The 27,188-nt window shown below is 40.0% G+C and overlaps 1 protein-coding gene and 1 long non-coding RNA gene across 2 annotated transcripts in view; one reads left to right on the top strand and one right to left on the bottom strand.

The window, feature by feature from the left end:
* Positions 1-10,705: 10,705 nt before the first annotated feature.
* LOC134542891 (uncharacterized) lies at positions 10,706-20,572 on the bottom strand. The gene is made up of 4 exons (XM_063387476.1): positions 20,482-20,572; positions 12,107-12,236; positions 11,711-11,986; positions 10,706-10,937 (listed from the first exon to the last, which is right to left on the bottom strand). Exons 1-4 carry the CDS (start codon positions 20,570-20,572, stop codon positions 10,706-10,708), a joined length of 729 nt encoding a protein of 242 aa, XP_063243546.1.
* A 2,161-nt stretch (positions 20,573-22,733) lies between these two features.
* Positions 22,734-27,188, top strand: part of LOC134543069 (uncharacterized) — a 49,332-nt gene continuing 44,877 nt past the window's right edge. Inside the window, exon 1 of the long non-coding RNA XR_010076888.1 lies at positions 22,734-23,210. This is a non-coding gene — a long non-coding RNA (uncharacterized LOC134543069). The remainder of the gene's footprint in view (positions 23,211-27,188) is intronic.

Here is a 27,188-nt window from a genome sequence, read left to right as displayed (position 1 = left end):
TTACAATGTCAGCGTTTACTTGTAATTTATAAACTATTTTCCACCCAAACAGCAACTGTGTGAATTTTAGTAGAAATTTTTTTTTTATTAGTGGCGTTCATTAGTTTGTGAAATTTGTGTTTGTAGACTACACAAAATTAACCCAAAGACTGTGTAGTTAAAAGTATTCACGTTGACAAGAGCAGTGCATCAAATAGGTTCTCTTGATATTACAATTTAATAGTATATAATAGTAGTAGAATTTATTTCTTAATATATGTATGGTGTGGTGTAAAGTGCTTAAAGTGACGATATACAAACGTGAATGCAGTGTTAACTTCCAGTTGTACTATACACCGGGTTAAATATAAAATAAAACGAACTTAAAGAATATTTCATAATTTGTTTATTAGAGAAATAAAGTGTGTGGTGTATTTTTCAATAAGTTAACCTTATAAATACAGAGAAATTTGTATATGTTACGTTACATGTGGTACATAACCATTAAGATCACCTTCATTTTTTTCACTTTCTTTGTTTCTGCTTCATACTTGTCAAACTACTGAAAGTTACGTAAAAAAACAAAACCATATACAAAATCATTGTAATTTAAGTTCTAGATATATTGAGTATACGTATTTAAAATAAAGTATCGAGAGGTTTCTTTTTTTTTTTTTTTTTTTGCAAATAACATTGTAATTAAATTTCATAGCATTTTCCTAGTCGTAAAATGTGTCAATGTCAGTTAACTTGTAAATTAAATGTTAGTTTTTTACAGTACTTTGATATCATATAAAGACATTGTATAGCTACGTTTTTATCAAAAAAATTATAATATATTATAATTATTGTACATATTACAAATATGTTTTGAACTTAATAATAATTTTAATTAATTCACTTTAATGAAGCATTTCACCAGATGCATGCAATGTTGCCAATTTGATTTCGTTTTTACATTTTCAAACACAAAGCTAAATAGACATTCTCGTTAATTTTTGGGAGTCGCTCTCACGTCAAAGGTTTGCATAAAAGTGGTTTTAATTTTAATTATTAACTAAGTATATTTAGCATAAAAATCTGTACAGTATTTTAAATAGTAGTCAAGTTTTTTTATTCGTTAATACTGGCTTCTAATAACTAATCGCAAAACGTAATTATTCCTTAAAAAGGTAGTCATACTCATGTTGTTGATTATAACTCTTGAGAATTAAAAAGTTTTACGAATAAAAAATTAAAATAATTTAATCTGTTTTTCAATTTGTATCAATATATTCATTGAATAAATCGCGTTTACATTAAGACAGTTAAGTGTAAACATTTTCTGTTCTGTTCGATCTAGTCACAGTAAGACTCGGCTAATATGTGTTAATTGTTACCTAGTTATTTTATGTTTTTGTAATGTAAAAAATTATATGCTGGTATGTTTGTATGTTAACATAATTTTAGCCATGTTTTAATAAAATCACATGCATTTTCTGCCTCTAAAATAATGGTAGGCTAACGCATATGTGTTATTAAGGCACAACCTTGAAAGATTTGTTACCGAAAGCTTTTTAGTACTACTTTTAGTTTATAAAAAACACTATCTCAGACATTAATGGATTCGAAACATTGTAAGTTAGATAAATTACATAAATAAGTAGAAAGTACTAATTTTAAGTGACTATGTTAAATATTTAAAATATTTTATAAAGTACATTACACTGATATAATTTTTTTCCTCGTTGTTTAAATACTTTAAATTGTAAAACCATTAAATATAAATTGGTTTTATCCTTGTAAAACTATAATAAAACACTATGACCTTTGTCTTTTTTTTGTGGTTGTTCTATAAAAAAAACTATTGTTTGGCTTCACGAAAAATGTTTCTAACAAAATCAAATGTCGTTAAAATGTCGATTTTTGGTATTTAGTATCAAATACAAAAAAAATCCAAACGTTTTCAATTTAATTTTATGAATTTTATGAAAGCATCTTTGCACAAATTTTTTTTTCATCAGACACGTGAACTTTGATAAACAGTAGTGAAATCGCTGCAATTTTGCAAGCAGGCTTAAAAATCATTACGTCGACTACATTATCCGTCCGTCCCAACGAAGCCAAAAAACTGAGACTCTTCACAGAGCTTCTCAGTCATTAAACCTTTTCAAAACATAGACCTATTGCTTGTAAACCTTTACGAGAACTTTACAATCAGAGTAAATGTTTTCCATATAGAATAAAGTCCAAATTCAGTTAAGCCGCTGTCTCGTGAGCCATGTTCAATTTTTCATTTTCTCGTCATAAATATTATTTAAGAGCTAAACTGTGAATTTAACACGATACCTTCCTTGCATATGTTGTTCTGTGACACTAATTTCCAACAGATATTCTCTACATAAGTATAATTTATTTTGTACAAAAAGTTGCACAAATGTTTGTGATTATTGTCACTGTGCGACGTTTTACACATATTAGTGTGTAACTTAGTAAATATCTGTTGAAAGTATTTGTTACAGATTAATAAACTCAAATGAGATGTCCTGTAAAATTCTAATTTTTAAATAATAGTTTTGACGAGAGCCTTAAGTACCTACCCTTTCTTTAAAATCTTTCTTTTGATATTAATCTCGACTTGTTGAAAACAATTCACTTTTAAGCTGTCATTCATAGTGATTTTTCCTTATTTTTACATAATTATTTATATTGTCATTAGTAATTATAATATCATATAAGCTTCATAAAAATACTGTCTCCGCGTGGCTTTAGAGAGTGCTGTGATCATGAATGAAGTCTGAATTTTTTAATGTAAGAACTCAATGATGTAATCATGTGGTTTGTATTGTTGTGAATTTAATAAATATTATTTACTTGATACATGTATATTTTTCATTAATTTCCAACAAATTATAAAATATAATATTATATAAATATAATATAATATTATATTATATTATATATTATATCATATCAATTGTATTTTATGAGTTAATTTTTTTTTGTTATAATTGAAGTGCCTGCAACCAATCGAAGTCTGAAGGAAGCAGGCACTAAATAAATAATAATAATATACACAGACAAATTTTGCACTCATGAACACAGGGTAAAAAAATATTAAACAAAGCACAGGACAAGGACAAACACAAAAAAATAACCTCAGAAACAAACAAAATACAATAGATGAAAACATGTGTATGAAATTCATTTAATTAAATATACTTAAATTGGTTTTAACATTGCCTTACATAATAATTTACAATTTCTTTATTTGAGTAAAATCTTTCAAGCATGCGTTACAATAATTATCTGTTTGTATACAACGTTTTCAGCTAATGGCTTCTTTAAGATTTTTGTGTTAGAGAACAGGACGAACTATTAAGATAGACTACAGTATCGGGTAGCAGAAAGTAATGCCTTATCTATGCAAACTGAAACGACGGTAGGAACCAAACTCTAGGAATTTAAACAAAAATAGTTTTAACATTTAATAAAAAAACTTAAATCCGCCTGGCTTCAGGGCTTAGCTTCAGCTTTTAAATTTTGTAACGCTTTTTGCGATTCAATTCGCGGATTCCACATTTAACCTTTAAAAATACGCGGAAAGAATGACGTTGTTTTTAATAAATTCTGAAAAGAAATTACATATTTCTTGAAAACAAGATGTGAGTGAGTAGCTACAGAAGATTAAAGCGATTAGAATTCGTAATAAAGAGAGAGAGAGAAAACGGAAAACACCAGTTGTGGACATTCACAGGTTGAATTATGACAGAATTAAATATCTGCTTTCAGTGTTTCAGAAGCAACATTTTTATAATGTTAATTTAAAAAGTCTTTAATGTGAAATAGTAGCAAAGGGTCCTAAAAATTGCAATACCTTTGAACCCCAGAAATCTAGAATAGTAGTACAAAAATTACGTAAACTCTAACGCATTTTCAGAATAGCTTTGTTGAAATTTAGCGTAAGCTTAAGACCATTATATCTGGAATGGAATTCCAGGCAGACAATCTAACATTATTGTTCTTTTTTTTTCTCTTTTTCTAACCATAAAGTTTATAACTCGATGTAATGGCAGCTACTGACGAGTATAGGCTACTGTTGGTTTGTTTCCAGCAGTTATAATTGACACAGTTAGTTGGATTAGTTAAGGCCAGTGCGGTCTTATGGGAAGGAAGATGGGGATAATCCCCCCTCCGTTTTTATAACTTTCCCCCCTAAATGTGGAACGATAAAACTGTAAACTAAAAAATTATTAGGTAGATCGGAAAAATTTCTGCTATCCAGATTTAAATAGGTGTAGGGTGCCGTCCCTTTTAGTCACACTTTGTAAATTCCTAATCTATCATTTTAATGTTTTATTTAACTAAACTTTTTTTATGTGGTTAATAATTTTAAGTTGTAGTTGTAATACATATTAATACATAATATATATTACAAATTCACACAATTTTTACGTAGGTAGCCCTAAAGAATGAATTCGACTAGAATGCAGGCTACGCCATGACCCACACATTCAAACTTAAAGTATCATTAAGATATAAATTGTCCACTTCAGTTGACGAACAGACTGGAAGAGTCAACTGTGCACACACCCTTTCCCTGGCTTCGTACGTCCACGCAGCAAAGCCACGGACGCGAGGCAAAGAAAGGCGAATGTTTACCTCTTTGGTGGGTGATTCCTCATCGCCGCGCGGCCACCTATAAGGCGAGACACGTGAGAAGTGTTGGTCGCAGAGCGCGAAGAGCAATATGGTTAGGACCAGTCCCCGTGGCGGGAGTCACCGGTCTATTTTTCTACCGCGGACTAAACCGGGTGTGCGTAGTTTCCATTCGCGGGCGTGGCTGCGGCGTGTTCTCTTCCTCGGCCTCCGAGGTCGGCGCCGACTTCCAGGCGCGCGCTGTTGCACAGATACCCTTCCCCCTCACACACAAGATTAATCCAGCTTCCAGTTCGGACTTCTCAGCCCGAACTGACGTTTGGCACCATCAGCGAGTCCCTGGGTGTCCCTAGTCGTTTTGGTAGCAAAGAAGGGTGACAAATTGAGGTTCTGTGCGAATTAAAGGAAGCTGAATGACATAATCAAGAAAGGAATGCTACCCCCTTTACAGATATTGATATCACTCTATAAACAATTTATGGTACTAGGTGGTTCTCGCCACTAAACTTGAAGAGTGAACACTGGTAAGTTAAGCTACACCCGAAGGACAAGGAGAGGATGGTTTATTCAACTGGAAGTGGATTGTTCCAGTTCACTGTAATGCCTTTGGATTTTGTTATGCTGCTGCAAATTTTGAAAGACTGGTTGAATTTGTGTTGTATGGATTGATGTGGAAAGCAATCCTGGTATATTTGAATGAAATTATTTATCTCTAGAAAGTTTTTTATAGGCTTCGCTGTGCAAAACTCAAACTAATTTCCAAGGGCGTCGCCAGCCGATGGCTTGGGGGGGGGGGGGGGAAGTTGTGGGAAAAGTATGTATTTTTTGCATTTGGTTACTTTTTTTTAATCTCTAGGGCTCTAGGGGGGGCTTGTGCCCCCTACCCCCCCCCCCCCCCGATGCCCTTGCTAATTTCTAAGAAGTTGCAGCGTTCGCCGCTGCAGTTAAATCCCGCGCGTGTGCCGCCCCCCCCCCCCTCTCTCTTTCCTTTGTCTGTCCCTCCTTCCCCCTCCTTTCCCTTTCCAACCTCCCTTCTCGCTTGCTGTCTTCCCCTCACTTCCCCTCACCCGCCGTGCGCTTGCGCACTGTTTGTCTGCGATGCCTAAAACTTGCGAAGGACCTGGTTTGACCCTCCTTCTCCGTCCACCGCTTGTCGGAGTAACATCGTCTAGTGTTTGGTAGCTTCGGCTTGGGCTGATAATGTAGCGAGCGGACTTCCCTATGGGTGCAATGAGAGTTCCGACATGGCCTGAGTGAGTTTGATTTGCATTGGTTCTGTTGATCGCATGGCAGCTGCGCCGTAACGTAGTTTTGTAAATGTCAGTGACCGTTTTGTAGTCTGTTTCGACTTGCTGTCTCTAAAATTAATTTCTTTCATTACGTTCGTATTGCTTGAAGGTCACTGCGAGAATGTGTGATCCACCCCCGGCCATGTCGTCTTCCAGTATCGTGTGTAATGGAATACACTTATGCCCTTTTTGTTTTGTTTGAGCTTTGTCTGTTAACATTTCTCTAGTCTCTAATAAATTTGTACCCCCGACCCCTGATTCTTTTCTTGTCTTTCTGTCACAAACAAGACTCACTCTGGATCCTAATCCAGCTTAGGTGTTTAATTTTGTCGTCTTAACTTTAGCGTCTTAATTTTGTAGCCTATTAGGACGGATCGATCCCGCCCAGTACGCTGCAAATAACTGCGCTACTCTGCGTTCAGAGTGTTAATTCCTTGCTTGTTTCTGTGTTCGCATGCATTATGAGCTCGCCGGCTATCGGTTGGGTGTATAAGCTGCGGAGAGATGATCTCCTGGAGTACCTCGCAGACAACGGCATCGAGTATGAGCGGACCAAGACCATTGCCGAGCTGCGTTCCAAGCTGGTCAAATTCTTGCGGGATTCGTGGGAAGTCGCGCCTGAGCAGAGGCCGTGGCAAGCCCCGGCTGGAGAGAGTCCTACGGTCAGTAACTCCTTTAACCTCAAACTATTCTTTTCTTCCTTGAAATCCCTGCCTTGCTTAGAGGGGGTAGAGCATCGTGCAGTCTTAGATTTTCTAGTCGAGGCCAAAAGGATTGCTAAATTGAATTTAGTTAATGAAGATTAATTTCTTAAAGCTTTACTCAGTAAATGTGGCAACACCTATGTTCAGATGTTAACTGATGCTATAGTAAACAAGCTTAGTTTCGCCGCATTTAAAACTCAAGTCTTACGTTTTGATTTTCCCGCTCGTGTCATGGACGCCTGTAAACGTGACTTTGTGACTCGGTTTCAGAAACCTAATGAACCCGTTACTTGAAAGTAGTTTGAATAGTGCCTATGGTACCGCTGTTTGATACTTATTGTTGTGCTGATATATTGCTCCTGGTAGGAATATTAAAGGGTGGGGGAGTTGCAGCGTTCGCCGCTGCAGTTAAATCCCGCGCGTGTGCCGACTGCCCCCCTCCCCTCTCTCTCTCTCCTTTGTCTGTCCCTCCTTCCCCCTCCTTTCCCTTTCCAACCTCCCTTCTCGCTTGCTGTCTTCCCCTCACTTCCCCTCACCCGCCGTGCGCTTGCGCACTGTTTGTCTGCGATGCCTAAAACTTGCGGAGGACCTGGTTTGACCCTCCTTCTCCGTCCACCGCTTGTCGGAGTAACATCGTCTAGTGTTTGGTAGCTACGGCGTGGGCTGATAATGTAGCGAGCGGACAGCCCTATGGGTGCAACGAGAGTTCCGACATGGCCTGAGTGAGTTTGATTTGTATTGGTTCTGTTGAGTGCATGGCAGCTGCGCCGTAACGTAGTTTTGTAAATGTCAGTGTCCTTCATTTTGTATTCTTATTCGGCTTGCTGTCTCTAAATTTAGTTTCTTTCATTACGTTCGTATTGCTTGAAGGTCACTGCGAGAATGTGTGATCCACCCCCGGCCATGTCGGCTTCCAGTATCGTGTGTAATGGAATACACTTATGCCCTTTTTGTTTTGTTTGAGCTTTGACTGTTAACATTTCTCTAGTCTCTAATAAATTTGTACCCCCGACCCCTGATTCTTTTCTTGTCTTTCTGTCACAAACAAGACTCACTCTGAATCCTAATCCAGCTTAGGTGTTTAATTTTGTCGTCTTACCTTTAGCGTCTTAATATTGTAGCCTATTAGGATGGAGCGATCCCGCCCAGTACGCTGCAAAGTGGTTCTTTTTCTTACATGAAGTAACAATTCTAGGACATTCGGTATCATAATATGGAGTACGAACAGGCCCTGAGAAGATCCAGTCATTCTAGATGTGACATCGGCCTAAAATGAGGTAACGAGTTTCCTAGGACTTTGTACCTACTATAGGTGCTTTGTTCCTGAGTACCTGAGTTAACAGCTATTTTCAGACTACTGCATCAACTGGTAGAGGTAAAGAGACAGTTTTTGTGGACTTCTAACTGTGGGGCTGCCTCTCAGAAACTTAATGAGTTACTTCTTCTATACTTCTAGCCCTATACTTGCATACACACATCAGCATGGAGAATATATACTTGACAGAGATGCAAGTAGTGCTATAATTTTCTAGGTTTAGGATGGTAGAGGACGGGTTATCAGGTACTATAGCAAAGCTTTATCTAAGCCCAAATGTATTTATTGTATCACTATAATAGAACATCTAGCTTTAGGTAAGTCCCTGAAGCATTTTCCCAAATATTTATATGGGAGAAAATTCCTTGTATGAACTGACCATGCTGCACTTAAGTGGCTGTTACAGTTCAAGAAGCCAAAGGGACAACTCGCTAGGTGGATTGAGCAAATACATCAGTATGGTTGCTGTATCGAACATAAAAAGTGCCGAACTTACAACAATTCTGATGCCCTCTCTCACCAAACATGCTATGTAGTCTGCAAAACATTGGAAAAGGGCAGAGAAGAACTAAGAAATTAAAGACATCCGATGTACGACTATCGTTAACAACGAGGATAAGTGGGACCATTAGAGTCTAAAAGGGGCACAGTGAAAATATTCTGGCCTAGGGCCCAATATAGGCTGGTTAGATATGAGTACAGAATTTCCATCATGGCATGAGATATCCAGTGATGGAAGGGCTGTAAAGGCTCATTGGGCATAATGGGATTCCTTAAGGATAGTGGATGGGTTATTGAAGAGGGCATGGAAGAATCCAAATAGGAAAGTAGTTACCACGCAGCTTCCCCCAGACGAGCCTAGAACCTGAAGTGCTAAAATTAATCCATACTAGAACCTCAGGTATTCATATTGGAGTAAATATAAGTTTTATGTACCCGTTACACGCACTGTGTGTGCATTACACGATACATTGGTTACACAGGTTATCTGACGAGCTGTCCGCCATAATGCCAGCTGCTGACTAACGAACCATAGACAACACAACATTCTCAGCCTTACCAACCGAGCTGACAGTACATAACAGTCCTTCCCTCCAAGTGATTTTTACCCTAAGCACTTGTACATATTGGTTATACACAATGGAGAGCGTAGTCACTCAAGTATATTGGTATTTTCTTGACTCGGGTGGATCGCTCCCTCACCCTCGTTGGCAAGTTTCTCAGCTCCTGGGGCTGTCCCTGGGTCTCCTGCAGTGAGAACTCCAAGGTTCCAGCAAGCTCCTCAGATGTTTGCTGCCCTGGACAAACATGATCGACTGCAGCTGCCGATCCACAGTCACTAGGAAACCCCAAAAATGGTAGCTCGGAGTCCCCTAACACTAGGGAACCGGCTGCTCGCTGGAGGGGCATCTTGCTGCCACTCATCCTCGTACCAGATGATCCTGGTCATGTTGCTGTACTGCTTGGAGGCCTCGGTGGTTGCTGCTGAATCTCTGGTCTCCCCCGATGAACAGCTTGCTGGAGTGATTCTTCTTGCTCTCGGGGCCACGTCCCAGATGCTCCTCACACCGGTAACCTCGAGCTCCCCTGGAGTCGTGTAGCCATATTGCGTCGCACCATCTGATCGACATGTCTCCATGCCATGTGACCTCCAGCCTACACTTCCTCTTCAACACTGGATTCACACTCATGCATCGTGCCATGGGCATCCAAGGGGGCATCCGGCATTGCTTCAAATATCAGGATATCTGCCACTGCCGGGACTTTCATTGGTGATGTCGGCTGTGGCAACCTGCTCAAAGAGTCTGCATGTCCAATCCGAACCCCTGGCTTATGCATGATGGTGTACTCATTCATGCCCAGCAACAGACTCCACCGTAACATGCGAGGTGACAGTATGTTCGGAGTTGGGCGCTTAGGATCCAAAAGTCGTAATAATGGCTTGTGGTCCATCACCACTGTAAATGATCTGCCTGTCAAATATTGACGAAATTTAGTCACCCCAAATATCACCGCGAGGGCTTCCTTGTCGATCTGCGCATAGTTCCGCTCACATTTTTGCAGTGTCCACGACCCAAATGCCACCGGTCTCTCCTCACCATCATCCATGACGTGTGCCAACACTTTACCCACACCATACTCTGAGGCATCGCATGTTAGCACCAGAGGTCTTGTGGTGTCATAATGGATCAGCACACAGTCTGTTTGTAGCAATTCCTTGGCCTTGGTAAATGTGTCTGCATGCTGTGTCTCCCATTTCCAGGCAGCATTTTCATCAAGCAGTTGGTGTAGTAGCTCCAACACACTAGCTTTATCTCTCAAGAACCACTCATATAAATTGAGCAAGCCCAAAAAGACTGCAGGTCTTTCTTGTTTTGGGGCACTGGTACCCTATGTATTGTTTCCACTTTGTCGTGTGTGGGATGTATCCCTTCCACATCTATCCTATAACCTAGAAAATCCACCACTGCAGATGCAAAAACACATTTGGACTTCTTCAGCTGTAACCCAGCCTTGTCTATCCTCGTCACTACCTCCGCTACATGTTTCCAGTGCTCTTCTTCATTTGGACCCGCTATTAACACATCGTCCAGTAGCACTACCACTCCTTCTACTCCTACTAAGAGTATTTCCATGAGGCTCTGGAACACGGCAGGGCCACTGCTCACTCCAAACTGTAATCGGTGGACCTTAGAAAGTCCCTTGCTGATATTTACAGTCAACAAATCTGTCGTTCCCTCGTCGACTCCAACCTGCATGTAGGCATCCTCCAAGTCCAGCTATGTGAAATATTTCTCCCCTGCCAGCGATGCCAGAGCTTCGTTGATGGTCGGCAACGGATAACACTCTGGCTTACATGCTGGATTGATTGTGCCCTTGTAGTCAGCACATATGCGAATGGACCCATCCGATTTCATAATAGGCACGACAGGTGTCGCCCACGATGAATACGGCACTGCCTCATAAGCTTTTCGCATCACCAGCTTGTCGATTGTATCTCCTACCTTGTCCCTTATTGCAAATGTCACTGGTCTGCATTTCCTAGACTGGTGTGACTCCCTCTTTAAGCGCGAGGGATACCGGTGGACCCTTATACTGTCCTAAACAACTGCTGTCAAATACCTTTGGATACTTGAATACCAGTTCCTCCACCCATCGGCTCTTCAGCACAACACTCAGTTGCTTGCAACTCTCTGCCACAAAAACACCCTCCACAGAAATCCCAAGGGGCTCCAACCAGTTCCTCCCCATCAAACTCGGCACTTTCCCAGCCGCCACTAACATCGGAAGCAGTACTGCCTCACTTCCCCTTGTTTTTACCAAGACTGTTTTAACTCCCTTAACCCGCAACTGTTCCTGGGACCACATACGCAATGCGATGTTACACATGTCCAATGGTGGCTGTTGGGGCCACAGGGCCTTGTATGTTTCCCCACCAATAACAGAAAAACTTGTGCCTGTATCTATTTCCATGCAGTGTTTGTTGCCATCCAACCAAACGCCCATGACAAAGGGTGCCTTACTTTTCAACACTCGCAGGTTATTCAAACTGTACATTGTTTCATTCTGTTCTCCCTCTTGCTCCCTTATTGTATCTGACAACATGTGAGTAAGTCCAGAGTTAGACTTATTCCCCACATTTCCCTGTCGAGCACCACCAATAGGCCTACCTTGCATTTTGTTTCGTAATACAGGCTTTCTCTATGTGGCCCTGTTTGGAACAAAACTGGCACACAGTTGTCACATGCTAACACTCTTCCGCAACATGATTCCCTGTACATCACCAACACTGTTGTTTCCATTTGTTCTCCTGGGGGCCCATCATTTGTTTACGTATTCCCTTGTGCATGTTTGCCTGAATACCGTCCGGACGTCTGCCGGTATGGCTTCTGCCCGCCACCGCATGCACCGGATGTTCGTCAACACGCATTGGACTTATCTCGTCTCCTTTTCCACGTAAGTCCAATATGTTCTTCCCTGTTGCTTCAATCGCCATAGCAATATCCACTGCCTCTTTGAAGCTCAGTGGATCCTTAGACAGCAAAGTGTGCTGAATCGATCTATCCCGCACACCGCACACCAGTCTGTCCCTTAACATCCTCTCCAAATTGGGGAAGTTTCAATGTGTGCTCAATCGGCGGAGTTCCGCCAGATAGACTGCTATCGTTTCATCCGCTAACTGGTCACGTTTCAAAATTTTGTATGTCTCCACAATCTCGCTCGGTTTCGGTTCTAAATGTGCGGAAAGCTTGCTGAATTCCTCGGCGATGGGTATCTCATCGGTAGCCTGTGGAGCTAACAACGATGAAACTAAGTTATAGAGTTCCACCCCGCAGACAGTGAAAAATACAGCGCGTTTTGCTTCGTCGTTTTCAATTTTATTAGCTATAAAATAAAACTACACCCTTTCGTGGTAACTTTTCCACATGTCCCGACCCAGCACAAACTCTCCCATAACCCCAATCGCCGCCATCATCGCCCGCACACCACTCCACGTGCACGAACCGATCTGGAATTCCTCATCGCCACTTTTATGTACCTGTTACACCAGTAGCGGCCGGTGATGTTAAATTATGGGTGTTCACACACTCATACATACACACATGCTAACACATATGCACTCATAAAGAAAAAAAAAGACCTCCTACCTTACTGCATTCTTGAAGCCTGTTTTGGTGTCAGATTATCTGTGTTGGTGCGGCACTGTAGCAGTTACTGCTTATCTTGACGTCGTCCGACCGAAGGCCACCCTAAAGCCCGACCTGCAACCGCCAGTATTCACCCCCGCTAACGGAACGCGCCCCTAGCCATGGCCCACCCGAGTCAGGCGAGCCACCAGCAACCAAGGTAGAACCCGGCCCCCCCAAAATAAACAGACCGTCATTAAAACCAACCACGTTAAAAAACAAACATAGATTATTAAACAGTGTTACGTATTTATTTGAAGTTGGTCAACGAAAGTGCGACGTAGGAGTGCCCGGGCACTCACGTGTGTAACTACAGCAATACGCGTGTGAGTGTTCCCCTGGCGGCCTTCTGCCTGAATCAATCAATCAGACCTTATGACATAATTATTCAAACCTTGTGTTGCGTCATTAACCCCACCAGAGCAATCCGACAAGAGACGAACAGTCGCTGGTGTGACGTAAAAATTCAACCATAATAATTCTTAAATATAATAACTTTCAATTCGTAGAAGGGACGAATGACCTTGATTCAGCCTTTATAATTAATATAAGAATTTAACATCATTAAATTCTCTTATTAACTTATCAGATCAGAAACTAACGTAATGAGGTCAACCCTGGCGCGAGGGCCACCGAGCCTCGGCCGGACGCCATGACATGATGCCAGTTCAACGCGACTCGTGGACCGGGGCGGACGCACGTCCCACAGAGAGACATCATCCTTTGTCCACACCGAGTTCACTTCTGGTAAATATAGTCATTCTTCAAACCCCTTTTTAATAATCTCTCCGTGTGTACCCGGTCCAGTTTTTCGGTCCAGGACCTAATCCGGCCGCATAAATATCAACCCCCCCCCCCCCCCCACCCTGCACCACACTTGGTCCGCGGGGTAGGTTCATTATCCGGTACGGGCCGACTCCCGAGGACAGAACTTTGGTTAAACTCAGTCGCTCCGGCACTGACACTCCCCGTAAGGGAACTTTTGAGCGAATTTAGCTGCGGTCCGCGCTCCACTGCCGTGGACGCGAGCACCGCCTCGATACGCAGATTTACGGGATTGGCCGCCTCCAATCACCCTCACCCCTCGTTGAGCAGCCAGGCTCAGAAACGCCTAGGGACACGATAATACGGAATAATTAGTGACTTTGTAACATTTCTTTGTAACCTTGTGCAACGCACCCTCGTGTAACATTTTCTTTTGTAAACTTGTGCAACGCAACCTCGTGTAACATTTCTTTTGTAAACTTGTGCGACGCATATCTCCACGTAACATTCGTAAACTTGTATAACGCAACCTCGTGTAACATTCCTTTTGTAAACTTGTGCTACGGTAATCCAGTAACTCTCAGACTCAGTTGCGTGTAATTGTGTAATTTGTATCTTGTGACGTCACCTGTTGTACGACGTGGCGTGTAACCAACAACGTTACACCAGAGCCCCGGTCGACTGAATAAATGACGCACGTCATTTATTACCTCACTTCAGCGTACGCTTCTTTAAACCTGCTATTCCCAACCACCGCCGAGTAGGGAATTCCTCAAACCCACGCAACACCGCCGACGGTCCTAGTGGGCCATGCAGGGCAATCGACCCCACGACCCAACTACCGACTAGCACCAGAACTAGTCTGGCGCCCACCCGGACTCATTACATTTGCAACAGCCACTCCCGCTAGGAACCGCACCGGGACTCGAGCCCGAGACCCCGGACGACGGCAATCTTGGAGTCGTGAAAGATATATTTCGTTTATTACACAAACTCATGTCTGTAGTTGTAGCCCGAATTAACTCAACGAAGCTTATTGAGCAGACTAGTTGTTTTTTAAAAGATTTTAAATTGTAATTCAAATTGGTAGATCGCTGATCAAGCCTCACATAAATAATAAAAAATTATGTTTGATGTTCTTGATTTTTCAAATTTGTGGCTGGGCTTAAGCTTATCAAAGTGTTGCACCTGAAAGCAATGTGAAGCTAAAAAAAATATGATTTTACATATTTTAATGCTACAAAGGTATTGCACCATTATTTATTTGTAAAAAAAATCCATTCTTCTGGTTTTCAGCTGAGCAAACTTGTTGATGACTCTATGATTAAAATCATGCATGCTATTTATTAGTCTTTTTTCTATTGACAACATTACTAAAGCAGTAAGTCTTGCTTCTGACATAGTGTTCCTAAAATTTTAATTGTTAACTTTTCCTTGTAGTAAGTTTTCTGTTCGCTAAAATTGTTTGTACGGAATTCATTATAACGATTTTTAAAAATCGTACATGTTTGCTATACGCGCCAAATAACGCAGTCACATTTTCACATTTAAAGTCTTACAACAAAGGGAAACTTTATAACATACCTCAGAAAAATGTTGTCCTGCGTAAGGCACAGAAAAATATTTTACAAACGCACAGTCACACTAATTATTTAAAGATATTTACGCTCGCATTGAACCACACGCAAATACTTGTTTCTACTGGACGTAAAAAACTGAAAACGAAAAGTTTGTTTGGTTAGGGGTGATAGTATTGGAGTGGACAATACTGGCATCTACCGGGCTGATTCATAAGTTATGACTTACTTCTCTGATCAGTGCTGCTGTGCGTGCTGAAATTTGGAACTTCATCAATGAGCAACGAAATGCCAGGACAATCACGAGCACACCAGAGTCGTGCACTCGTCCAGTGTAAAATGTCCCGTAGGAGGTGACGTAATTCCTTCGAGCGCATGCGCAAAAGGACCGAGGCAGGCATGCAGGCAGCGCGTTTCGTGCACAGATCCATTGTGAACACTACAGCGTTGCCGTATCGCCGCAAACGAAAAAATAAAAACAGACGTCCATGACAGATGCAAACAAAGCGACGAGTGTAACTCTGGTAGCTGCCACTGGTAAAAGTAGATAAAAAGGAACTTTTAACACTATAAAATAAATAAATGTTCTTTAGAAAACTGGGTGTGCACATGCACTTGTACTCTTTAATACTGGCCGCTACTGCGTTACACGCACTGTGTGTGCATTACGCGATATATTGGTTACACAGTGTCGTGTCCTGCATTTGGCCTCGGCCTCCTCCCTCTGAAACCAACATGGCCGCCTCTCAAAGAAAAGCCATATCCCACAGTCTTCTCTACACCAGCCTTGGGATATAGGCGACGAGTGGTGCCACAACCAAACATAGATGACATCAAGCATTATTGACATTTATAACAGTGAATATGTATTTGCTAATTAATGAACCAGATAAAATGTGTGTCAATAATATATATATATATATGTAAATAATAATTAAATAGTGTCCTTGTGTGCGGATTTCTGGGGAGGAAAAATAATGACCTGTGTGTAGAATATGTGTCGCTTCTATCAGTAACTAATGTCTGAAGGAGTTGTATTTAATCTAGGTAGAAATTGAACAAATGTATAAATTTACCGTATCTTTTAAACCTAAAAAATTATTATTTCGCGGGCTGTTCCAATAAATGGGTGGCCCTAAATTCTTAAGTAAATTAATCAAAGACCATATGTTATAGGAATATCAGCTAGTGATGGGCAGAACGGTTCACTTTTATGAGCGGTTCAGAACTGGTTCGTTCTTCGAAGTGAATCGGTTCGTTGATATGGTTCTTCGGTTCATTTAATTTTTTTTTACTAGAATTTGAATTAACTGCATACTTATCGCAATTACGATGTATTTGTACTATCAACTTAATTTTTATAGAAGAAAAAATTTAATTGCATAGCTAACCAATTAAAAATATTGCCATTATTGGACTGCAATTAAACAAATCTGTTGATTAAGCCCAATAATAAAAAGTATATAAGTACTAAGTAGTAATAATAAAGATGTACTAGTAACTCAATATATATTAACTAAGTATTTTTAATCGTAAAATGAAAATAAAATTGAATGCATATTTGCTCATGATGTGAGAATTATACCTAAATTGTATGTAGAAAAATCCAATTTAGAGGCCTCTCGTGTGTACTAGAGCAGTTATTGTCACTATTAGTTGAAAATGTATCCGCAAGAGGTCAGCACGAATGGCAGCGACGAGCAATGCCATGTGAAACTAAAGAGAAAGAACTGTGATAAGCCGACCTCCGTAGCGTAGTCGGATGCACACCGGCTTACGGTGCGAGGGGTCCTGGGTTCGAGTCCCGGGTAAGGCATGGGTGTACCATACATATTCTGATATTTGAAAACGAGTTGAAATTGAGATTCATACTGAAAATAATGACCCTTTGGCTGTTGGCGAAAGCTGTAGGCCACGTTAATATAAAAAAAAAAAAAAAACGTGATAAGAAGGATATAGTGGTGGGCTTACCTGTTACATTTGAGTATCAGTGAAATCGGTTCCAGTGAAATTTAGGTTCCTGTGAAATTAAACGGTGAACGGTGAAATCTCTCTCTAGTAATGCTCGTAATCGTAAACTGCTTCCTTCGCACCGAAAAATGGTGAAATAAAGGGGATAAGTGAAATCACTGCCTCTCGGTGCATGATGAAATTAAATGCATGCAATGTTTTTCACAGAAACATTTCATTTTGTTTTGAGCTTATTTCGAGTTAAAATTGAAAAGTACTGCATAATTATTATGTTAAAAATATTTTTAATAATATTGATTCCATATTTATATCCCTGTCCTTTCAGTTCAATAATATAACGAACACACATTAATTTTAAAACATTTATGAGAATTCATTATCTTCCGTGATATTCTGCTAGGCTTTCATTCGGTGAACTGTGATTTTTTTTTACTGTAATTATTACAAGTATGCAATTCGTATACTCCACATACAGTTTTACTTCAAAATATATACATAAAAAAATGATTGTACTAAGACTGAAAACGTCAGAAACTCAATTCAACGATTATGTGGACACTAAAAGCTAGTGGTCGTATTACTGTAGGTAATCAATTTCACCGAAATTCACTGATACTTATAGAAACTGGTCGCAGGTATACCCGTGAAATTTTGATATCGGTGAAAAAGTAACAGGTATGGATTTCACTGCCCACCACTAAGAAGGAACCGACAGCTTTGAAAACCACGAGCACGAGAGCCGGGCAGGTCCTTTGTGGAGGTGAGTGGACGAGTAAAGAAAGAACCGAGAGATTTGAACCACGAGAGCCGATAATTCCGTAAGAGCCGAGCAGCTCACATTAAAATATATCAATTTATTGTTAGTTAAAATTTTTTGATGCACGTGTAATTGAAATAAAGTGAGGAGATTTGTTCAGTAATCTACTTATAAACAAATAAATGCTTTTATTAAAACTGGATAAAACAAGTAATAAAAAGCTTTTTATTTTGACTAAACAATGCCAACAAGACCATCATACAAATGTTTACCCCGCGAAAGTGTCTTTCTTTATCTCTTGTGTTTTTTTTTGTTTTTTTTTGTTTTGTTTTATAGTACATTTACTGAAACTCCTCCCTCGTCAGTCACGCACATAAAGATAGCTGCCAGCTGTTCTTCTTTTCTTCCCGTAAACATGAGCAAAACACATCTTTCCCACACTGTCATACCAAGTGCAAACTCTGTATAAATAAATTTCTTGCTCCCACATCAGTAAACGAAGTAAAAATATAGGTATATATAATTTAATAATTGAGAAAATTCTACTCAGAGCATACATCAACTGTCGAAGTCAGGATTTCAGTTGTTAATTGTTGCCACAAGCACATATAAAAAAGACCCGCAAGGGCAAACTAAACAGAGGATGAGAACCTTGTTCATTAAAAAAGAGCGACGTGTTGAAGGAGTGGGGGAAGGGACGGAGGCTTTTAGTCACAATTATGTATGAGTCACGTGCACTGAGAAAGAAGGAAGAGGAAGAAGAGCCGTGATCAGTGAAAGAAGGGAGGGGAAGAAGAGACGAGACCGTTCACTTGGCCGGGAAGGGGTGGTGAGTTGTTTGGAGTGGGGATTGGTTCTCCCCTCTCCCACTCTAAAGTGCGGAAAATAACCGAAGAGCGGAGAGATCAGAGAAAGAGCCGAGAACGCGAGAAGAACCGAGAGCTATGTGAATTGCACGACGCATGGAATCGGGCAGCTTGTGAGGAAGGGAAGAAACAAAGAACAAACCATCTCTCCTTGTAGAGATCGTACCATGGATCGTACGTGTACATCGTTCGACTGAGCTAGTGAACCGCGGTTCTTTTTTCAAGAACCAGTTCCCGAGCATTCCTCGAGGCGAACCGGTTCAATTGAGCGGTTCGTGAACCATTTGCCCATCTCTAATGTCAGCAGAGCAGTAGTATTTAAAACGAAAAACACATAATTTAATTATTTTAAATGCCAAAAACTTTAATAGGACTACTTGCGCACGAACATGGCAGGCAATTTAATTGAAGACAAAATCTCAAAAAGATTACAATAATACCTATAACCTTTTGCCCTATAGAGCTACAGAGGCTTTTAATAGAGCCACGTTTTAGTATATACCAATAAATAAATACTGTAATAAACCCATAAATAAAATCAGACATTGATGAAAAGCTGCTCCAAATATATATATATATATATATATATATATATATATATATATATATATATATATATATATGTAAATAATGAATTACAATTCTTTTTAAATAAAAGTTAATAAAAATAAATGTCACTCTAAAATGTCTTAATTACATCCGGGTGATTTATAATTTTCGACGCTTCGCTTCGCATGATACAAGGTTCGTTAAAATTGGTACCACGATGGAACATACACTCGAAGTTGTGGGCAGGGTCTTTTTGCAGAAGTTATTTTTGAATTATTCACTCTTATTTTGGCAAAGTCCAAATCAACGCCCCGGGATTACAGGGGCAAAAGTTCAGGGCCGGAATCACTTACTTGGACGAACGATGTACGTTGAATCACACCCCGGACCTCCTGGCCCGGAGTTTAGCGGGCTGTAATTTAGCAGAGGTGCTAAATGCTTCATATTAACTCTGCAATCAACGGAAAATGTAGCGTGAACTCTTCTTCTTCTTGGCGGCACCCGTGACGACGTAAGTATTCCCCAATGCTCAATACACGTCTGCTGATTTTATTGAAAAAGTATTCGCGAGCTTGCCCAGGCCCAATACCACGATCCATCGCGCCCGTTACGCTCGAAGCGCACACACGCCACACGGCGATCAGCTGACGACTCCCCGCCTACAGCTCATTCTGTCTTTTTTTTTTTCCTTGACGTATTTCCCCCACCACCTTATAGCCTTGGAACAGTCCATTTGCATGCTCACAGCGGGGGAGCGTCGCACACAGTATTTTGATTGAAAGTCCAATGCGTTATTATTAAATATTAAGTAACTAAACCATTAACGTAAAAAATAACATAATATAAAAACATATTTAAAAATAAGATTTACAAAACTTATAACAAACCAATACTTTTTAAAAAAAATGAAAGGGGCAAATATTAAAACTAAAATTACGTAACAGTCATAATTCAAAATTAATTAAAATAAATCTAAAATCAAGTGGCCATGCCGCCTATGGCCCCCCCCCCCCCTTCTCCCTCGCGGGCTGGGTTTTCCAATTTTTCCCAGCATCTTATACCTTTGCTGGTAATACCTTATTTTCATTCTTTGCTTTATTTCCCCTGCTCGTAGCAGTGTTTGCGAAAGAGCTCCAAGAGCTGGAGCGTTTGAACCCAACTGTTGGTGGTGGGATCGTGTAATTTACACGAGTGAGTACCTTGCTCAATAGGTGATACTTGACTTGTCAAACCTTTAATTAAAAAAAAAAAGAAAACCCTCCTTGGAGCGGCCTTTCGGAGCTCGCTATAGGGCTCCAACTAACGTCCCTCCTCTACCCCTGGCCTAGCAAACGGGCAGGAAAGTGCCAACATCCGAGAGTCAAGGAGCAGCTGCCAGCTTACCAGCGGGCCTTTCGCCCCACCTCACGCCACTCCAGCACCAGACGCTGTTGCCGGGACACGTCAACAGGTTATCTGACGAGCTGTCCGCCATGATACCAGCTGCTGACTAATGAACCATAGACAACACAATATTCTCAGCCTTACCAACCGAGCTGACAGTACATCACAATAAGTATATTAATATAGACTCTCGGTTCCCACCGCAAAACCCGAGCTACAGGATTTAACCAATTTCGTTTCTTAGGAATAAAACTACCGCGAGGAATAAGCATAACATACCAATATTGATAAGTTTGCCTGTGAAAACTGTAGATCTGTAAACCATGTCATGTGTGAATAAAACACGTGTTTTCCAAATGATTCTATCATTCAGAGACCCTTTTCAGCTTATCTGGCAATGCGAGTATCTGGTGAGTATTGGGTTTCTAATTGAACCGCAGCCTCCGAGCACAGTGGGTCATGCTGGGGCCGACGACCCACAAGACATTATTGGTAAGCCACAAGAGCTAGCCTGGCAAAGTCAAACCTTATTCATGCCAGCCCCCGCTATGCACACCCCAGATTTCCAACACAAGACTGTGGGTAGAAAGGTAGTTATTCTGGTAAGACTTCCTTTAATTGCATGTATTACTCGTACATCGTGCTACTGTGAACAAGGCTTGATTATGTCAAGAGCCGAGACTCGATGCGACACATTGATTGGTCACGAACTGATGACCATGCATATTTAGTGATGCTGGTTCTTACATACAGGCCCTCTTGCCTTAGCATAAACTAGATATGGGCAGATGTGACTATGTAATGCTGCATTGAATTTAAATGGATACCCTCTGGCGGCCCAGTTTGAGCGAAGCTGAAAAAGTCCAGTGTTTTTGAAGTTCATTACTTGAAGTCTGGTTCACATCCCATGCCCAGACTAAAATGTAAAATTACGAATACCACAAAAAGTCTCATACGTGGGCACACATATTTAGGTTACGCGGCCGGTGAGTTCAGGCCGGCCGTGAAAACTACCCACAGGGCCTGAAGCAGAAGGATTCGGAAATGTACACTATTGTAATGCTGACACCTGTGGACAAAGGTTGATGGGTCCTGGGAGATATATGCGCCTGGTCTGCTTGAAGGGTGGTGACGAACTGGTCAAAGCTGTGGCTTCTGTACGCTATCCTCAGCATGGTTCCTGCGAAAATGTGTTGTGTGCGAAAGGGATTTTCAAGACATGTCTTCAGCCGAGTCGCGCTACTTCAGACAATAATTATTAATTTAAAAAAATTAATAGAATGTAAAAATTGTCTAGTAATTGTCTTGTTTAAATTATGACAGCATTAATATTAAGTAAAATAACAGCATGAGGAGCAATAACACTGGTCTATTGCCACTCGGGCGACAATCGGTACGACTGTGACAGTTGGCATTCGTAGCATTGCACTCGTTTGACTTCACTGCAATGGGTCGCGTTCGGGTCGCTCACGCAGGTACACTCGTTCCGGTTAGGCGGTGATGTACCATAACGGTCTGTGCTGATTGAAGGAGCACCGACGGTTGGCGTAAATTCATTGCACAGATGAAAACAAATGAAAGAGTTAGGCATTGCGAACTAATCTGTATGTGTCTAATCAGTGCCGCAACTAGGGGGGAGCAAGCGGGGCATACGCCCCGGGCGCAAAGCTGTGGGGGCGCCGAAATCGCTTGCATTGTAATTCCTACTACAACTGGTAACTGGTAAAAAGTTTTTTAACTTGCATGCCAGGAATGTCTAATCTGATTTACAATATAACGTCTCAACATATTTAATGAACAAGTCTAGTGATTATACGGACTACTTTATGGACATAGTGGGTTCATGCATGGAAAGTACAGTAGCACAGAAACTGTTACATGTAGGTATGGAAAATGCTTAAATAGCACCATTTTTCCGTGGGAGGGCCCCCGGACCCCCCCGTGCTAAAAAAGAGGGGGGGGGGCCGCATAAATCCATTCATGCCCCGGGTGCCAGAGACTCTAGTTGCGGCCCTGTGTCTAATGTGTGCTAAAGTAGACACTCTAAACCTTGAGAGCCAGCTCCATTTAAGAAATACGTATCCAGTTCCATATCATTGTAGAGTGGCCTTAGAAAAAACATGAAAATGAATTTATTTAGTTCATTTCTATTTTGTATTTTAAGACATGTGATTAATTTGCCAACAAAATTTGCCTGCACAAACATGGCCTCCTTCAGTAACTTGTCATTAAAATACTATCAGCCTTTCGACGTAAGTAAACACTCGCTTCTAAAGTTTTTATACTCAAGAAGCTGTACTATACAATCACTATGGAATTGGTTGAATAAACCTTATTTGATGACAATGTTTTATATTCGTTAAAATGAAAAATATGTTTTGCGTACTTTGAATGATTGTCGTGGTTCTAATATGTTGACAGTTTTTAAATTGTTTTTGGAACAGTACAAAAGTGTGTTCGACATTCATTGAGTTCGTGGTTACGGCAAAGTGGTGTGCCTAAGGACAACTAAACCTCCCCGTTTCAAGTTTACGTGATACTTTAGCCATAGTCGGTAATGACATCCGCAAGCAGTATTGAGGAAGTTGAAAACGAACAACTAGAAGCTTTGTTGATAGAATGTGTACGCCTACGACCTGTTTTATATGACAGGGATCATGAAGATTTTAGGAATAATGATAAAAAGGAAGAAACATGGAGGGAGATTTCAAATATTATGGATGTGCAAGGTATGGGTAATCCATTATATTTCATAACTAAAACTATTTTTGGTTTGTTTGGACAAAAATAAATTTGTGATGATAATTTTAGTAAAATTCTCGCCTCGCGCCTTTTCGTTAAATATAATAATAAAATTTGGAAATTACTTTGTTTTCACACATTTAAGACGTTCCTCTTTTTAACAGTAAAATTTTTGAGAAAGTTATTTATGTAAGATTGATTCAACATTTGGAACTAAATAATATTTTTTCTCCTTCCCAATTTGGATTTAGAAAAGGTTTGTCTACTGTAAATGCAGCGTACCACTTATTAACTAATTTATTAAACATATTATAATAAAAAGTATGCCTTAGCTATCTTTTGTGACTTGACAAAAGCCTTTGACTGTGTTAACCATGACATTTTATTAAAGAAACTGCAATTATACGGTATAGAAAATTTATTGTTGTTGATTAAATCATATATATTGGATCGTAAACAGAAAGTACTAATATATGATCCACAGACTGGTAGAGAAGTGGTGTCAAGTTCTGGCGATATCAAACAAGGAGTACCTCGGGGATCTATTCTTGGTCCATTACTTTTTATGTTATATATTAATGACTAACCAGCATATCTGGATGATGGTACTTCATCAGTTTTGTTTGTAGATGATACGAGTATTTTTATTAATGCAAAATCACAAACTGAACTCGAATTGATGGCAAATAAAGTATTTAGCACTTTAATAGATTGGTTTAGAATTAATAAACTAGTCCGTAAGGTAAATATGTAGTTGGGCGGTATTTGCGGAAAAAAAATTTTAAAAATCCGAAAATACTTTTATTATATGCTCTTTGACTTCCTCTTTTCATTAAACCCGGCGGGGATAAGAAACTCCAAAAACTTTAGGAGATATCGAGTTTTTTAATTTTCATAGTTGGGCGATATTTGTTAAAAAAAAATTAAATTCCGAAAATACGTTTATTCTATGCTTCTTAACTGCCTCTTTTCATTAAACCCGGCGGAGATAAGAAATTCCAAATACTTTAGGAGATATAAAAATTTTTAATTTCCATCAAAATACCTGTGCATTCATGCGGCGTTCTCCATTGTTTCTTGTTTAAGAGTCTGAATTTTTTTTTTCGAGACGTAGGTGAACAACTACATAATTTTCTACTAATGGCAAAGGGTAAATATTTACAATCGCGGTAGATGCCCAAAAAAATGCTAAAAATCTGAAAATACTTTTATTCTGTGCCCTTTCACTTCCTCTTTTCAAAACAACCGGCGGAGGTAAGAAATTCCAAATACTTTAGGAGATATCGAATTTTTTAATTTCATCATATGTAGAGTCGCTGTATATGCCAAAAAAAATGCTAAACATCTGAAAATACCTTTATTATATGCTCTTCAACTTCCTCTTTTCATTAAAAGCGGCGGAGATTAGGAATTCCAAATACTTTAGGAGATATCGAATTTTTAAATTTCAGCACAAAACCAGCGCATTCCTGTGGCGTGCGTGCACCATTGTTTCTTGTTTACGTACGAGTATCTATTTTTTTATTGGATAACGATGTCACGTGATTGTTCGTGATAGGCCAGAATTCAAATGAACTAATACGTGATTATTTAGTTCAATTATTGTTTAAAACGGTGTTTAATTACCGCCTCCAACTTACGTGAGTTTTTAACGTTTCTAATTTTAAAGTCTTATTTGTTATTTTGATATTGTTGCGCAAGTAATAAGTAACAAAAAAATTTACGTGAGTTGTTACTGTACATCCTTTGTTACGGGTTTGTTAGGTAAGGTCAGTTACATTATAAATAATCTAAAACTAAAGAATAATTAAAATTAATTCACATTATTTTTAATATCACCTTAGTTTTAAAGTATTTATAATGTAACTGACCTGACCTAATCAACCATTTTAGTTTACTGTTCACCCTCTGTCCGGGTTTGTTTGGTCAGGTCAGTTACATTATAAATATTTTAAAACTAAACAGCCATTAAAATTAATTCACAAAATAATTTTTGATGTCGGCTTAGTTTGAAAGTATTAATAATGTAACTGACCTGACCTAATCAACCATTTTATTAATTACGCATTCACGATTCACGTATTCAAGAACACACGGCAAAATAACAAAAATGGCGCCGCTCGAATGGTTCCACAGGTCTTGTATTGCAAAATTAAAAAATTCGATATCTCCTAAAGTATTTGGAATTTCTTATCTCCGCCGCTTTTAATGAAAAGAGGAAGTTGAAGAGCATATGATAAAGGTATTTTAGGATTTTTTACATTTTTTTTTTGGCATCTACCGCGACTCTACATATCATGAAATTAAAAATTTGATATCTCCTAAAGTATTTGGAATTTCTTATCTCCGCCGGTTGATTTGAAAAGAGGAAGTGAAAGAGCATAGAATGAAAGTATTTTCGGATTTTTAGCATTTTTTTTGGCATCTACCGCGATTGTAAATATTTACCTGGCAAAGGAATTGTACCCGCCTCTAACTTAGGTGAGTTTTTAGCGTTTCAAATTTTAATGTTTTATTTGTTATTTGGATATTGTTGCGCAAGTAATAAGTAAAAAAAAAATTATGTTAGTGCCTACTGTTTATCCTTTGTCACGGTTTGTTTGGTCAGGTCAGTTACATTATAAATACTTTAAAACTAAACAACCATTAAAATTAATTCACATTATTTTTAATGTTCGTTTAGTTTGAAAGTATTTATAAAGTAACTGACCTGACCTAATTGGGGCGACTGAATTGCGCCCCATTGGAAAGGGCGCCTTTCAGGTTTTTTCGAGCACACACACAATTATTTAAATCCTGATAGGCTGCCTTTCCAGAGTTGGCTGTTCGCTTTGCTTTAAGCGAAAGAAAACCCTGAATTGTGCCCCATCGGAAAGGCCGCCTTTCAGGTTTTTTCCTTGTACGCATACAGTCCGTAAAATCCTGATGGGCTGCCTTTCCAGAGTTGGCTGTTCGCCTTGTTTTAAGCGAAAGAAAACCCTGAATTGTGCCCCATCGGAAAGGCCGCCTTTCAGGTTTTTTCCTTGTACGCATACAGTCCGTAAAATCCTGATGGGCTGCCTTTCCAGAGTCGGCTGTTCGCCTTGTTTTAAGCGAAAGAAAACCCTGAATTGTGCCCCATCGGAAAGGCTCCCTTTCAGAAATTTTTAGTTTTCGTTAGATCGTTGTGGGCACTGAATTTCGCCCCATCGGAAAGGCCGCCTTTCAGGTTTTTTCCTTGTACGCATACAGTTTGTATCATCCTGATGGGCTGCCTTTCCAGAGTTGGCTGTTCGCTCTGTTTTAAGCGAAAGAAAACCCTGAATTTCGCCCCATCGGAAAGGCCGCCTTTCAGGTTTTCCCTTGTACGCATACAGTTCGTAAAATCCTGATGGGCTGCCTTTCCAGAGTTGGCTGTTCGCTCTGTTTTAAGCGAAAGAAAACCCTGAATTTCGCCCCATCGGAAAGGCCGCCTTTCAGGTTTTTCCTTGTACGCATACAGTTCGTAAAATCCCGATGGGCTGCCTTTGCAGAGTTGGCTGTTCGCTCTGTTTTAAGCGAAAGAAAACCCTGAATTGTGCCCCATCGGAAAGGCCGCCTTTCAGGTTTTTTCTTTGTACGCATACAGTTCGTAAAATCCTGATGGGCTGCCTTTCCAGAGTTGGCTGTTCGCTCTGTTTTAAGCGAAAGAAAACCCTGAATTTCGCCCCATCGGAAAGGCCGCCTTTCAGGTTTTTCCTTGTACGCATACAGTTCGTAAAATCCTGATGGGCTGCCTTTCCAGAGTTGGCTGTTCGCTCTGTTTTAAGCGAAAGAAAACCCTGAATTTCGCCCCATCGGAAAGGCCGCCTTTCAGGTTTTTCCTTGTACGCATACAGTTCGTAAAATCCTGATGGGCTGCCTTTCCAGAGTTGGCTGTTCGCTCTGTTTTAAGCGAAAGAAAACCCTGAATTGTGCCCCATCGGAAAGGCCGCCTTTCAGGTTTT

This window comes from Bacillus rossius (genome assembly GCF_032445375.1).
Source record: "Bacillus rossius redtenbacheri isolate Brsri chromosome 9 unlocalized genomic scaffold, Brsri_v3 Brsri_v3_scf9_2, whole genome shotgun sequence".
Lineage (NCBI taxonomy): Eukaryota > Metazoa > Arthropoda > Insecta > Phasmatodea > Bacillidae > Bacillus > Bacillus rossius.
Note: the sequence above shows the minus strand (reverse complement) of the source record. Positions and strands in the feature narration are given on the sequence as shown.